General features: G+C 32.9%; 1 protein-coding gene across 7 annotated transcripts in view; it reads left to right on the top strand.

The window, feature by feature from the left end:
- ARID4B (AT-rich interaction domain 4B) overlaps positions 1-12149 on the top strand; it is a 152187-nt gene that overhangs the window by 96442 nt on the left and 43596 nt on the right. For 3 of the 7 annotated variants that reach the window (XM_012738258.2, XM_012738256.3, XM_012738262.3), the window contains 6 exons: positions 868-940; positions 3720-3814; positions 4813-4910; positions 5644-5887; positions 6217-6392; positions 10960-11226. In XM_012738258.2, coding sequence (XP_012593712.1) covers positions 868-940; positions 3720-3814; positions 4813-4910; positions 5644-5887; positions 6217-6392; positions 10960-11226 — 953 coding nt within the window. The remainder of the gene's footprint in view (positions 1-867; positions 941-3719; positions 3815-4812; positions 4911-5643; positions 5888-6216; positions 6393-10959; positions 11227-12149) is intronic. The other 4 variants (XM_012738261.2, XM_012738260.3, XM_075995473.1 and 1 more) reach the window with 3 other exon arrangements.

Raw genomic sequence — 12149 nt, 5'->3', positions numbered from 1 at the left:
GGTAACTGTAAAGTTTCGCTGTATATTTTGAATCATTTTCTCTGTAGTTACTCCTAATCATGTTCTGTTATGGCAGGCCCCATAGCTTATGGGTCTTTTATTTGATTGAGCACCTACCATAGTGCTTAGACTTACAGGTGCTCATTAAATGTTTGCTGAATGGATAAAAGGCATAAATTGGTGAGTTCTTCATCTTAACCTACGACTCTGCTCCTTGCAAGTTGCTTCAGGACCAGCTCCCTACTGCCACAGCTTCAAGAAGCTAGTCCCTTCCTTGTAATTGATAAATCAGGGAACAATTTTATTACTTGAAGGTTTCCCTGAGTCTGAATCTTCAGGTATCGTAGATCAAGTTTGTTCTCTAGTTTACTGATTATATAAGCCTGAAGTACTATACAGTAGGGCTGTGTTTAGTGAAGGATACTTGTAGTTATAGCTAATAGGACCCAAGCTTGTGTAGTTCCTTGAGGAGCAATAATAGAGTCAGCTTTGACATTAAACCCTGACCCAATTTCATGTAAGTGAGAGTAAGTCTTCTTGAGCTAGTGACTCTGATTTAAAGAATAGATCCCTGATGTGGTAAAAAGTTCACGAACAATCTTGCTAGTAATGTTTCTTATATGAGAAGTTACATTTGAGATTCTAACTATTGAAATACCTTTTAGGACATTGCTCTATAAAGCATAAAATGTTAGACTTACTTGGTTTTGAACGGCTTAGCATTAAGAAATAATTCTCATTTGGTATAAAATACCTTTGAAATATTTTAATGACCATTAGTCTTTATTGTTGGTAGGAAGTATATTTATATTACTAAAATATTTAATTGAGGAAAATAATATTATTTTCTTCTGTGACTAAAATTAGGAAGAAATAGAACCATTTCCAGAAGAAAGGGAGAACTTTCTTCAGCAGCTATACAAATTTATGGAAGATAGAGGTGAGTAGTTTCTCTTTTATTCATCCCTAATGTTGTAGGTTTCAGACAGATAATTAGTGTCTTAAAAATAAGAATTCTGTTCATTAAGCTTCATGTCACCAGTAATTTTGGCTGCAATTTTGACTGCTGAAATCACCAGCACCTAGCATAGTTCCTGTCACATAATAAGTGAAATGAGGAATTTGATAGTATTTTGATAGATATTATGGCAGGGACACATAATGCTTGTATCCTTTCCTGCCAATCTTTCTACCTATGCATGAGACCCCAAAGAACCCTTATATGAGGGAGTAGTAGCAGAATGGAACTCATAGTACCATTTTGTTAGCACCTACACAAAGGCCTTTAGTAAAAAGTCTCCTCCAAAATCACTTAAGTTTAATAAGTGTGAGTGTGAGAAAGAGAGAAAAAGAGACCGTATCTTAAGATGTACCATAAGTCATGTTATAACCCAGGCACATAGAACTAAGGAGAGAATTAAACTATTCATAGAGAGCCAGAAATAGAGAAAGAAATGTGAGAGAGTCTCAAGGTGGGCCTTGGCTCAGCTTGTTGAATCTGCCTAATGATGCTAAAACCATGCAAAGATTGAGGGAAGAGGAATAATTTACAGTGATGATCTGCTCCGTTAGTGATTGTGGCCCTGTTACTCTCCTGCTTATCTTCTTGGTCAGTGTCTACTTTCTCCTTTCTTGGGAAGATGCTAGAAAGGGAGTGGGGAGAGGCAGAAAACTTTTTAGCTTAAAGGGAAGAATTAAATGATTAATATTTGAAAGTGTCACAATACTCTGGAAATTAATGTTTTTAAATCTCTGTAATGCTGATGAGGAGAAGCTGGCTCTGTTTATCTTTTGGTCTTATAAATGATAATGGCTACCACAACATAAGTATTTTTTAATCCTTTAATATAAGATACCTGATTCCTGTATTTTTTTTTTATATGAATGGAGACATGGCCTAACAAGTTGCTGTTTCACAGGCTTTTGTATAAGATAAAATGAAAAAGTGAAGAAAATGAATAAAATCTAGTATTAGAGTAGATTAAAGATGATTAAGCCAGTCATATTTTCTGGATAGGGCCATAGATTACATTATATCACTACTCTGTTATCTCCTCTACCGCTTTCTAATAGTTTGTTAGTTTGATTTAGTGTCCTTGCCCTGCATGTTCTTATATTAGAATGAAACAAAACTATAACTTTACTGTAGAATCATTTTTTAGTAGTAAATTAGTAAAATACAAAGAAAATATTATAAGTCTTATTGTGAAGCAGTTGCCTTTCAAATGATCTCAAAAAAAAAATTTTTTTTTTCCCCCAAAGAGATAGGGTCTCACTTTATCACCCAGGCTGGAATGCAGTGGTACAATTATAGCTCACTGTAACCTTGAACTCCTGGGCTCAAGGGATCCTTCCACCTCAGCCTCCCACATAGCTAGGGCTACAGGCATATGCAATCATGCCTGGCTAAATTTTTGTAGAGATTGGGTCTTTCTGTGTTGCACAGGCTGGTTTCAAATTCCTGGCCTCAAGCGATGCTCCCAGAGTGCTGGGATTATAGGTGTTAGCCACTGTGCCTGGCTTTCTCAGTGTTTTCTTTAGTTCTACAAAACCTTATTTTCCTAATTTTATTTTTTTATTTTTTTTTTTTGAGACAGAATCTAACTCTGTTCCCTGGGCTAGAGCGCCATGGCATCAGCCTAGCTCATAGCAACCTCAAACTCCTGGGCTCAAGCAATCCTTCTGCCTCAGCCTCCCGAGTAGCTGGGACTACAGGCATGTGCCACCATGCCCAGCTAATTTTTTTTTCTATATATTTTTAGTTGGCCAATTAATTTTTTTCTATTTATAGTACAGACGGGGTCTCACTCTTGCTCAGGCTGGTTTTTTTTTTTTTTTTTTTTTGAGACAGAGTTTCGCTTTGTTGCCCAGGCTAGAGTGAGTGCCATGGTGTCAGGCTAGCTCACAGCAACCTCAAACTCCTGGGCTCAAGCGATCCTTCTGCCTCAGCCTCCCGAGTAGCTGGGACTACAGGCATGTGCCACCATGCCCGGCTAATTTTTTCTATATATGTTAGTTGGCCAATTAATTTTATTTCTATTTATAGTAGAGACGGGGTCTTGCTCTTGCTCAGGGTGGTTTTGAACTCCTGACCTCAAGCAATCCTCCCGCCTCGGCCTCCCAGAGTGCTAGGATTACAGGTGTGAGCCACCGCGCCCGGCCCTCAGGCTGGTTTTGAACTACTGACCTTGAGCGATCCTCTTGCCTCCCAGAGTGCTAGGATTATAGGCATGAGCCACCACGCCCGGCCTTTTCCTAATTTTTAAAATGTTCATTTTGTTGGAATTTTATTTTGTGTTATTTGGTATTTATTCTCTCGCTTACCAGAGGGAAGAAATCAAGTAATATAAGGAAAGATAGGATTAATTGGAGGTCATGAGATTGTCTTAGCCGAAGATGGAATTAATCAGAACTTTTAAAAGCTCTGCACTTCTGCTCAGAAGCAGGACATTGGTACTTTGAGACAGGAATCTGCTAGCCCCGTCATGTGCCGGCAAATTAATAAACTCCTCTTTCCTTCTAAAAAAATAAATAATAACAAAAAGGTGACATGGCTTTAGTTATAGATACCATGCCTTTGATTAACAAGGAATTTTTTTCTCATATTTAATACATATGTATTATACTGTGTATATTCAGTGGTATTATTTGTATCCTTTGAAATTTTAAATAAAAAATGTAGTGTGTCTCTAATATATATTTTGTATCTCCTCTAACAGGTACACCTATTAACAAAAGACCTGTACTTGGATATCGAAATTTGAACCTCTTTAAGTTATTCAGGCTTGTACACAAACTTGGAGGATTTGATAATGTAAGTATTACAGTCATTAAATGAGACGCCTTTTTCATACCTGTGTTCTTGGGTATCTGCCATCTCTAAAATTGTTTATTAATAAAAATCTAAGAATAGAACAAAAAGAAAATGTACAGTTTAGAAATGTAGAGGTATCTTTCTTAGGCAAAATATAATTTTTTTTGCTTTTATTTTTTTCTGAAGAGATGGGATCTTGCTTTGTTTCCCACTCAGGTCTTGAACTCCTGGCCTCAAGTGATCCTCTTGCCTCAGTTTCCTTAGTAGCCTGGATTTCAGGCAGGAGCCCCTGGGTCCATGTAAAATTTAAGTTGTAATTACAGATTTTTTAAAATGAGCTTTCTTATTTACTGTTAAGTTGGTCAAACTTTCATAAACCTTCTGTGTATATCTGAGTTACAGCACAACCATACTGGTGAAAACTCTTTCCACATCTCTTTTTCACTAGACTTCATGCTCCTTGAGAGCCAGGGCCTGTCTTAATATTCTTTATATTGTTAATCCCTTTCCCAATGCCTTATATAGAGAGAAAAGGGTTGTTGAACTAATCTGAAGAAATTATTTGAAGGTTGTCATGATGCATGATACTCATCTAATTGAGAATATTCTGTAGAATAAAATGCTTTGATAATTTTGATAGAACTACTTTGATTTATTAACTTATTAATTTTGTGGGAAATAATAAATCCTGTAAATTTTTGTCTACTTTTTGTCTACTCTTTACAAATTTTGATTTAGGAACCTGGATGTTTTTATATTTACTATAACTGGGTTTATTTAAATGTCAAATGATCTAATATTTCAACATTTGTAATCCTGTGAGGTTTGTTAGAGTACTAACACCTTTTATTTATAAACCAAATTTAAAACTTATTGAGTTTGATAATTTTTATTCCTTTTGAATAAATATAAACATATTTCTATATACTATATATATCAAAATGTTATTATATTCCCACCTTTTAATGTTGGAGTTTTCATTTCACTTTGTCCATTAGATTGAAAGTGGAGCTGTTTGGAAACAAGTCTACCAAGATCTTGGAATCCCTGTCTTAAATTCAGCTGCAGGATACAATGTCAAATGTGCTTATAAAAAGTAAGTTAGTGTACTAATAAGGCTCTCTTCAATATTTTACCTAGAAAGCAGGATGGAATTTACTATATAGCTGAGTCTAGTTCTTAAAAGAAGGAATCAGAAAGTTTTACTAGAGTAATCACTCTGATAGCATTTTGTAAAGTGTATTCTATGAATACTAGGTGTGTGAGAAATTCTGTGAAGAAAGTTTTTGTGACCAGGTATATTTTTAAAGTACTGCATAGAGTTTAAGAAGCCAATGTTCTAAAGTCAGACAAATCTAAGTTTGAATCTTAATTCTGCCAATTATTAGTTGTTTGTGCCTTTGGACCATTTATTTTTTCTGCTAATCCCTAGTTTCTTCATTTGTATAATGGGTTAATGCTACTTGCCTCAGAGAATTACTCTGATGATTAAATGAGATTTACTGAGTGACCCAAAGCCTTACATATAATAAATGTGCAGTGAATAGATGCTATTACTAATATTCTAGTAGCTATTATTATTAATATTAGTATACTTAAGATGATGATTGCGTTTTCACCCAGAGCATAGTTTTTTTTTCCATGATTTTTTTTTGGCAAAATTTTGTATTGGGTTAAAAAGAGTGGAAAGAGCTAGAATAAATTAGAATGTTAATATGGCTCAATATTTGAGAGTTTAAACAAAAGCGAATATACATTAAATAAAAACTCTATAGTTATATTTTGAAAAAAATGTTTTCACCAAATGTAATGTCTTTTCATGTTTCCAGATATTTATATGGTTTTGAGGAGTATTGTAGGTCAGCCAATATTGAATTTCAGATGGCATTGCCAGAGAAGGTTGTTAACAAGCCATGCAAGGAGTGTGAAAATTTAAAAGAAATAAAAGTTAAGGAAGAAAATGAAACAGAGATCAAAGAAATAAAGATTGAAGAGGACAGGAATATAATACCAAAAGATGAAAAGCCTACTGAGGATGAAATTGAAAGAAAGGAGAATATTAAACCCTCTCTGGTAAATCAGATATTGTCAATTGTCCTTTGCCTTCTTTAGTATATTTTCTACATTCTCTGTAAAATTCCCCAAATTAGTTTATTATATAATATTATACTTTATTATATATACATTTTCTTCATTAAGTGCTACTTTTGTATAATTTTGATGTAATAACTATTCAAAATAGCCATTAATTATTTTTGTGTAGTGGTTTAAGAATGACAGGAGATTTTTTACAAATAACTTTATTAGTGTTGGTTTGTACCTCCTGTTGGTAATAGTAAGATAATTGATTTAGGTTGAAAATTTTTACTTTTGTTGGTTTAGTTCCTCTGATCTTTTTTTAGGGAAGTAAAAAGAATTTATTAGAATCTATACCTGCACATTCTGATCAGGAAAAAGAAGTTAACATTAAAAAACCAGAAGAAAATGAAAATCTTGAAGATAAAGATGATAACACAACTAGGGTAGATGAATCCCTCAGCATAAAGGTAGAAGCTGAAGAAGAAAAAGCAAAATCTGGGTAAGAAACTTGTTCTTGGTTACAATGCATTTTGGCTAGTTGAATTCTTATAATTTGCTTTTTGTATGTGTGTATTTATGAATCTAAATTTGGTTAATGAAATACCAAATAATAGAGTGATTGGCACTTATTAAGTAAATAACATTTGCCTCCTTCAGAGACCCTACTATTGTAAATTTGTAGAAAAAGATCATATTTTTGATCCATTCTTCTTGCTCTCATCATAGAAATTTATAAAATTTTTTGGTAGAGAAAAGTACTTTTTATTGCATTACGATCTGCTCAGTGACATGATAATACAAACTTGGGAAGATGTCCTCCTAGTGTTTTGTAGATGGTATGTTGGCTATAGATTCTCTGAGAGTTGTATTTTTTCTTAAGCAAAATAAGAAAATGGAAAAATACTATTAATTTTTTAAAAGGCCAAAAAAACTATTCTGTTTTATGTGGTAGTAGCATTTACTTGTTTTAGTCACTTTAGAATGATGGATTATTTGACAATGTCATTTATGCACTGCCAGTGGACCCCTGGATTTTATAGGTAATCTTTGGTGGTTGATCTTATTTCTCAGGTTTAAAAAACATAAACCTCTCCATGTTAGTGTGGTTCATTTAAATAAGCACAGCTGATGTTTCTTGATCATTTTAGTGTTTTTCTGAAATTTGGCAATAGCATACAGAGAAACAGGGAAGAAAAAAACCCTGGACTTAGATGAATATAGTAACAGGTGATTGTTTATTATACTTTGTTGTATTTCTGTGTATACAAATATATATTTGAAGTATATCTTACTGCTTACTGGGAGACAGTTTTAACTATTTAGAAACTTAGTATAGATTCAACTTTTTGCCATTTAGAGTTCTTCTGAAATTTTGTTGGTATCATAGAGACAAATAAATAAGGAAGGAAAAAAACACTGGGTTTAGATGAATATAGTAAAAGTATTTGTTGGTTATACTTTGTTATATTTCTGTGTGTACAATTGTGTATTTGAGGTATTCCTTACTGCTAGTGTAGATTTTTTCAGTAAGGAACTTAGTAAGGATTAGCATTTTGCCTAAAAATTTGATTTTTAAATATGCAGATGTTTCTGAAACATCTTCTGTTTGCAAAACTCTGTGGTAAATGTGTATTTTTTCTCCGTTATTAATAGTTATCTTAATTTTCCAAGTTGGTACTTTTGCTTATTTTATAGAATAAATTACGTTTTGTAGGTTTTTATTAATCCCTTTAGCTCTTTTAAATATATGGATTTTTATGCATAACAGATATTTATTTAATATACCCATACTACAAACTAAAATTTTCTTGCTGTGACTGCCTTTATTTGGTAGATATTGCTTAGAAACATTATGTGTTGGGACTGTCTATGCATTAAGTCCCTCCTTTTCTACAATTTTGCCTTCCATGGTTTTCTAAAAATAGGTGAGTATAGTATAATAATATTTTGTGTGAGAGACCATATTCTTATAACTTTTATTATAGTCTATTATATTTTATTATTATTTTAGTTAATCTTTTACTGTGCCTAATTTCTAAATTAAACATTGACATAGTTACATATTAGAATGTGTAGGAGAAAACATAGTATATATAGGGTTTGGTAGTATCTGTGGTTTCAGGCATTTACTGGGAGGTCTTAGAATGTACTCCCCATAGTTAAAGGGGGACTACTATAATTGTTTGAATTTTATTAGATAAGTATAATAGAAACTTTTATAATTATAAAGAATTAATATATAGGTATTTTTCTAGTATATAAACTTTCTCTGAGTAATTGGCTACTACCAAGAATTTTCAGTGTCCTTCCTCCATAGTCTAGGTGTAGTAGGTTGAAGAAGTTAATATATATAAAATGCCTAGTTCAGTTCCTAGCCTGTAGTAGGTACTTAATGTAGTACCTACTACCTTAATGTAGTACTTTTTTAAAAAGTTTGTTTCATTGTAGGAAGTGTAACATCAAACTGGGAAAATTTGGTATTTCTTTGTGAATTCAGATGAAAAATCTTTGCTGATACATTTGATTTCCCAAAATATTGTTCTCTAAAAGATAACTGACTTAAATACCTGTGTGTGTGTATGATGTAATATATGCATCAACTTAATTTTTTAAAATGTGTATGTTGTTTGTATTTTATACTTTTCAGGGGTTCTCTTTCTTGGCATTCTGTGTTCCATCTGGTTTAGTACATTACCCTCTGAATTCTTAGAATAGAATAGATTTTTTTGACTGATTGCCAGTAATTATGTTGTTTGCTTCTTTATACTTCAGTGTATTATTTCAGTGAATTTTGTTTGGTTTGTATCTGAGGTGGATGCTAAATGCAAATCTTTTATTTTAAATTTTTGATTGCTTTGTTTTATTGGATTTTTATTCTAGATTAAATAAAAATTTGCCCTGGCTACCACTTAAAGTATGGATGTGCTTGCTGTCTTTGGCATTTACCAGTTGTACTCAGTGTATTGTATTATGTAAGATAAAGTTTAGAGTTTATTTTCATTTTGAAAAATTTAGAGTTTTTATTCTACATCTCTTTATATGATGATTCTGAAGTGCATGATGAATCTCTTATTGTGGCCATGAGAATACACTTCTTCCTCAACTGCAAAGATAAAGTCTTATGACTTAAGCAAGTAGTATTCTTCCCCCAAAATTTATTAGCTGTTTTAATTTACCATATAAAATAACATTAAAAATTGTTTATAATAGTTTATTATTCATAATACCATTTCTGTTAATTTCTTAGTTTACCCTTATTAAAATTATTTCTTCATTATAGAAATGTTAATGTATTTCCAAAAGCAGATTTTTTTTTTGAGACAGAATCTCGCTTTGTCACCTGGGCTAAAGTGCCATGGCGTCAGCGTAGCTCACTGCAACCTTAAACTCCTGGACTCCAGTGATCCTCCTGCCTTAGCCTCCTGAGTAGCTGGGGCTACCCATCACACCACAGTTAATTTTTCTTTTTTTAGTAGAAATGGGGTCTCATTCTTGCTGAGACTGGTCTCAAACTCCTGATCTCAAGTGATCCTCTTGCCTCTGCCTACCAGAGTGCTAGGATTATAGGTGTGAGCCACCACGGGTGGCCCAAAAATAGAGTTAAAAATTTTTAAATCTCAGATGACAGCCATCTTCCTTTAGGTTTTAGTTTTTAAATACCTATTCATTTGACTGCAAATGTGTTTTTAGGAATAATTCCTGAGAGTCTTTGTATACTTTGTGATATATTTCAGACAAACTTGATACATTTGATGCTTCCATGAACTCAGGTTTAATTCCACAAGTCTGTTAGGTTTATCCCCAACCCACCTGCCGTACTATACAGAAAGAAAATGGTGAATAAAAAAGCATTATAGTGCTGCTTATATCACTATAGATTATTTTTGTTGTCTATATAATTACATAATTAGGAATGATGAAGTATGTTATCACTAAAAAGGTTACATATAAAAATGTAAAACTGAAATTATCAGTAGAGGAAATCTTTTAATGTAAATGCTATAATCATTAATCTTTAAAGCTTAATTACTCAGTTGTCTTGTGGTTGTGTTTTATGATGTTTATTCATTTGTCAGCTATAAATTGATGTCTTTTTGGACAACTGTTGTATTAAGTACAGACATACTGCAAAGCAGAGAAAACTAATTATACTCTTAGATTTTATATTGAAGTTTTTTTTTTAAATAAGTCTAGTGCTTGGAAATCTTAGAAAGATTTATAATTGAAGATTTTCTCTAACTTGTTTAATATAGATTCATGGTCAATATAAAAATAATATAAATACTCGGTTTTAGAAGGTATATGATATTAAAATCAAAATGGTTGTAATGCTTTCTAAAATGATTTGGCTTTTAGTTTCATATATTTGTAATTGGCCTCTAATATACGTATTTCTTTGGAACTTTAAAGCTGAGGATTTGTTGAAGAAAGCTTTGAGTAAATGTGTGGTAGAGAACAGAAATTGTGGCAAAGTGTGAAAGGCTGGAAAGAACAAACGATGTAATGTATATGTGACATTAGTAGAATGTTTATGTAAACGTTAAAGTAGTATTTTAGTTAGTATAACATTAGAAAATTTGGTTGGAGCATGTTTTAAAGTTATTAATACTAGCCAAGTGCTAGTAAAAATTTGTTTTAAACATCTTGAGGCTGGAAATATTTGAATGAAAAATAACTTTTAGTGAGAAAATGGCAGTGAAGTATAATGAATTTTTTTCTTTTTGTCAACTGAGATGTAAAACACTTTTATAATAAAATTGTTACAGTTGACCTAACTAGTTTCTTGCTGTTCAGTACAACTTCTGTTCTCTGACTGTTGGAAATTTCCTTTTAATGTACTTATTTTTGAACCCTCATTTTCTCTAAATGTATCTTTCTATAACCATGGTCATCTTATACAGTTTTAGTTTTTAAATATTAAATTGAAACTCAGAGAATTTCATACACACGGAATCTGCTGTTCCTGGAACAATCACAGCCACGATTTTTATCAATTTATGTGGTTTGGAACTGAAAAGCTTATGAAGTATCTTTTATTAACTCTGCAATTTTTTAAACCTTTCAAGAGATGAAACGAATAAAGACGAAGATGAAGATGATGAAGAAGTAGAAGAAGAGGAGGAGGAGGAGGAGGAGGAAGAAGAAGATGAAGATGATGATGATGATGACAACAATGAGGAAGAGGAGTTTGAATGCTATCCACCAGGCATGAAAGTCCAAGTGCGGTATGGACGAGGGAAAAATCAAAAAATGTATGAAGCTAGTATTAAAGATTCTGATGTCGAAGGTGGAGAGGTCCTTTACTTGGTGCATTACTGCGGATGGAATGTGAGGTAACTTGAGTTTTAGCTAGTGATTATTACCTAAAAACACTTCTAAAATACTTTTCTATTTAAAAACTTAAGTAACGAATTATGGACTCGTTAGTATTCTAATTGAGGTCATAGTACCGTATAGAAGATACGTAGTTTTTAGCACATAAATCCCTTACTTAGTGACTTCCTACTTAATGTTTTTAGTGCTTAGAAGATATCCGTAGTGTCTAGAAAACTAAAGTCTACACAGTTGATTTTTATGTGTAATACATGTAGGTTGGTAGAGAAGACATTATTGATGAAATGATAGAAAAATCTATTCAAAAGGTAAAAGGGATCGAAACTTCTTGACATCCACAAGCCATTTCAGGCTGCCTGTTTGTCTGCATTTTTTTTTTTTTTTTTTTGAGACAGAGTCACGCTTTGTTGCCCAGGCTAGAGTGAGTGCCATGGCTGTCAGCCTAGCTCACAGCAACCTCAAACTCCTGGGCTCAGGCGATCCTCCTGCCTCAGCCTACCATGTAGCTGGGACTATAGGCATGCGCCACCATGCCCGGCTCATTTTTTCTATATATATTAGTTGGCCAATTAATTTCTTTCTATTTATTTGTCTGCATTTTAATCTACATTACCACAGTAACCTTTTTGTATTAAGTCATCATTTTTTTCCTTCGGTAGGCAGACATTTAAAAGTTTTACTTTCCTAAGAAATATTAGCTATTTTAAGAAGGCCGTATCTCCTCATCAACAGCTATTACGTTCCAACCTAGTTCAGAAGTCTCAGAAATTTACTGCTATCTTCAAAACAATATGGTTGAAAATGTAAGCAAGTCTGCGTGACTAAAATAGAATGCACTTTGTGGTGACTACTGACCTAGGGAACTGAAAGGCAAAACTGAGATTCAATGTTAGGGTGTATTCAGTGACTTATGTTTTTTTCT

The sequence above is a fragment of the Microcebus murinus genome, chromosome 19 (genome assembly GCF_040939455.1).
Source record: "Microcebus murinus isolate Inina chromosome 19, M.murinus_Inina_mat1.0, whole genome shotgun sequence".
NCBI classification, from domain to species: Eukaryota; Metazoa; Chordata; class Mammalia; order Primates; family Cheirogaleidae; genus Microcebus; species Microcebus murinus.
Note: the sequence above shows the minus strand (reverse complement) of the source record. Positions and strands in the feature narration are given on the sequence as shown.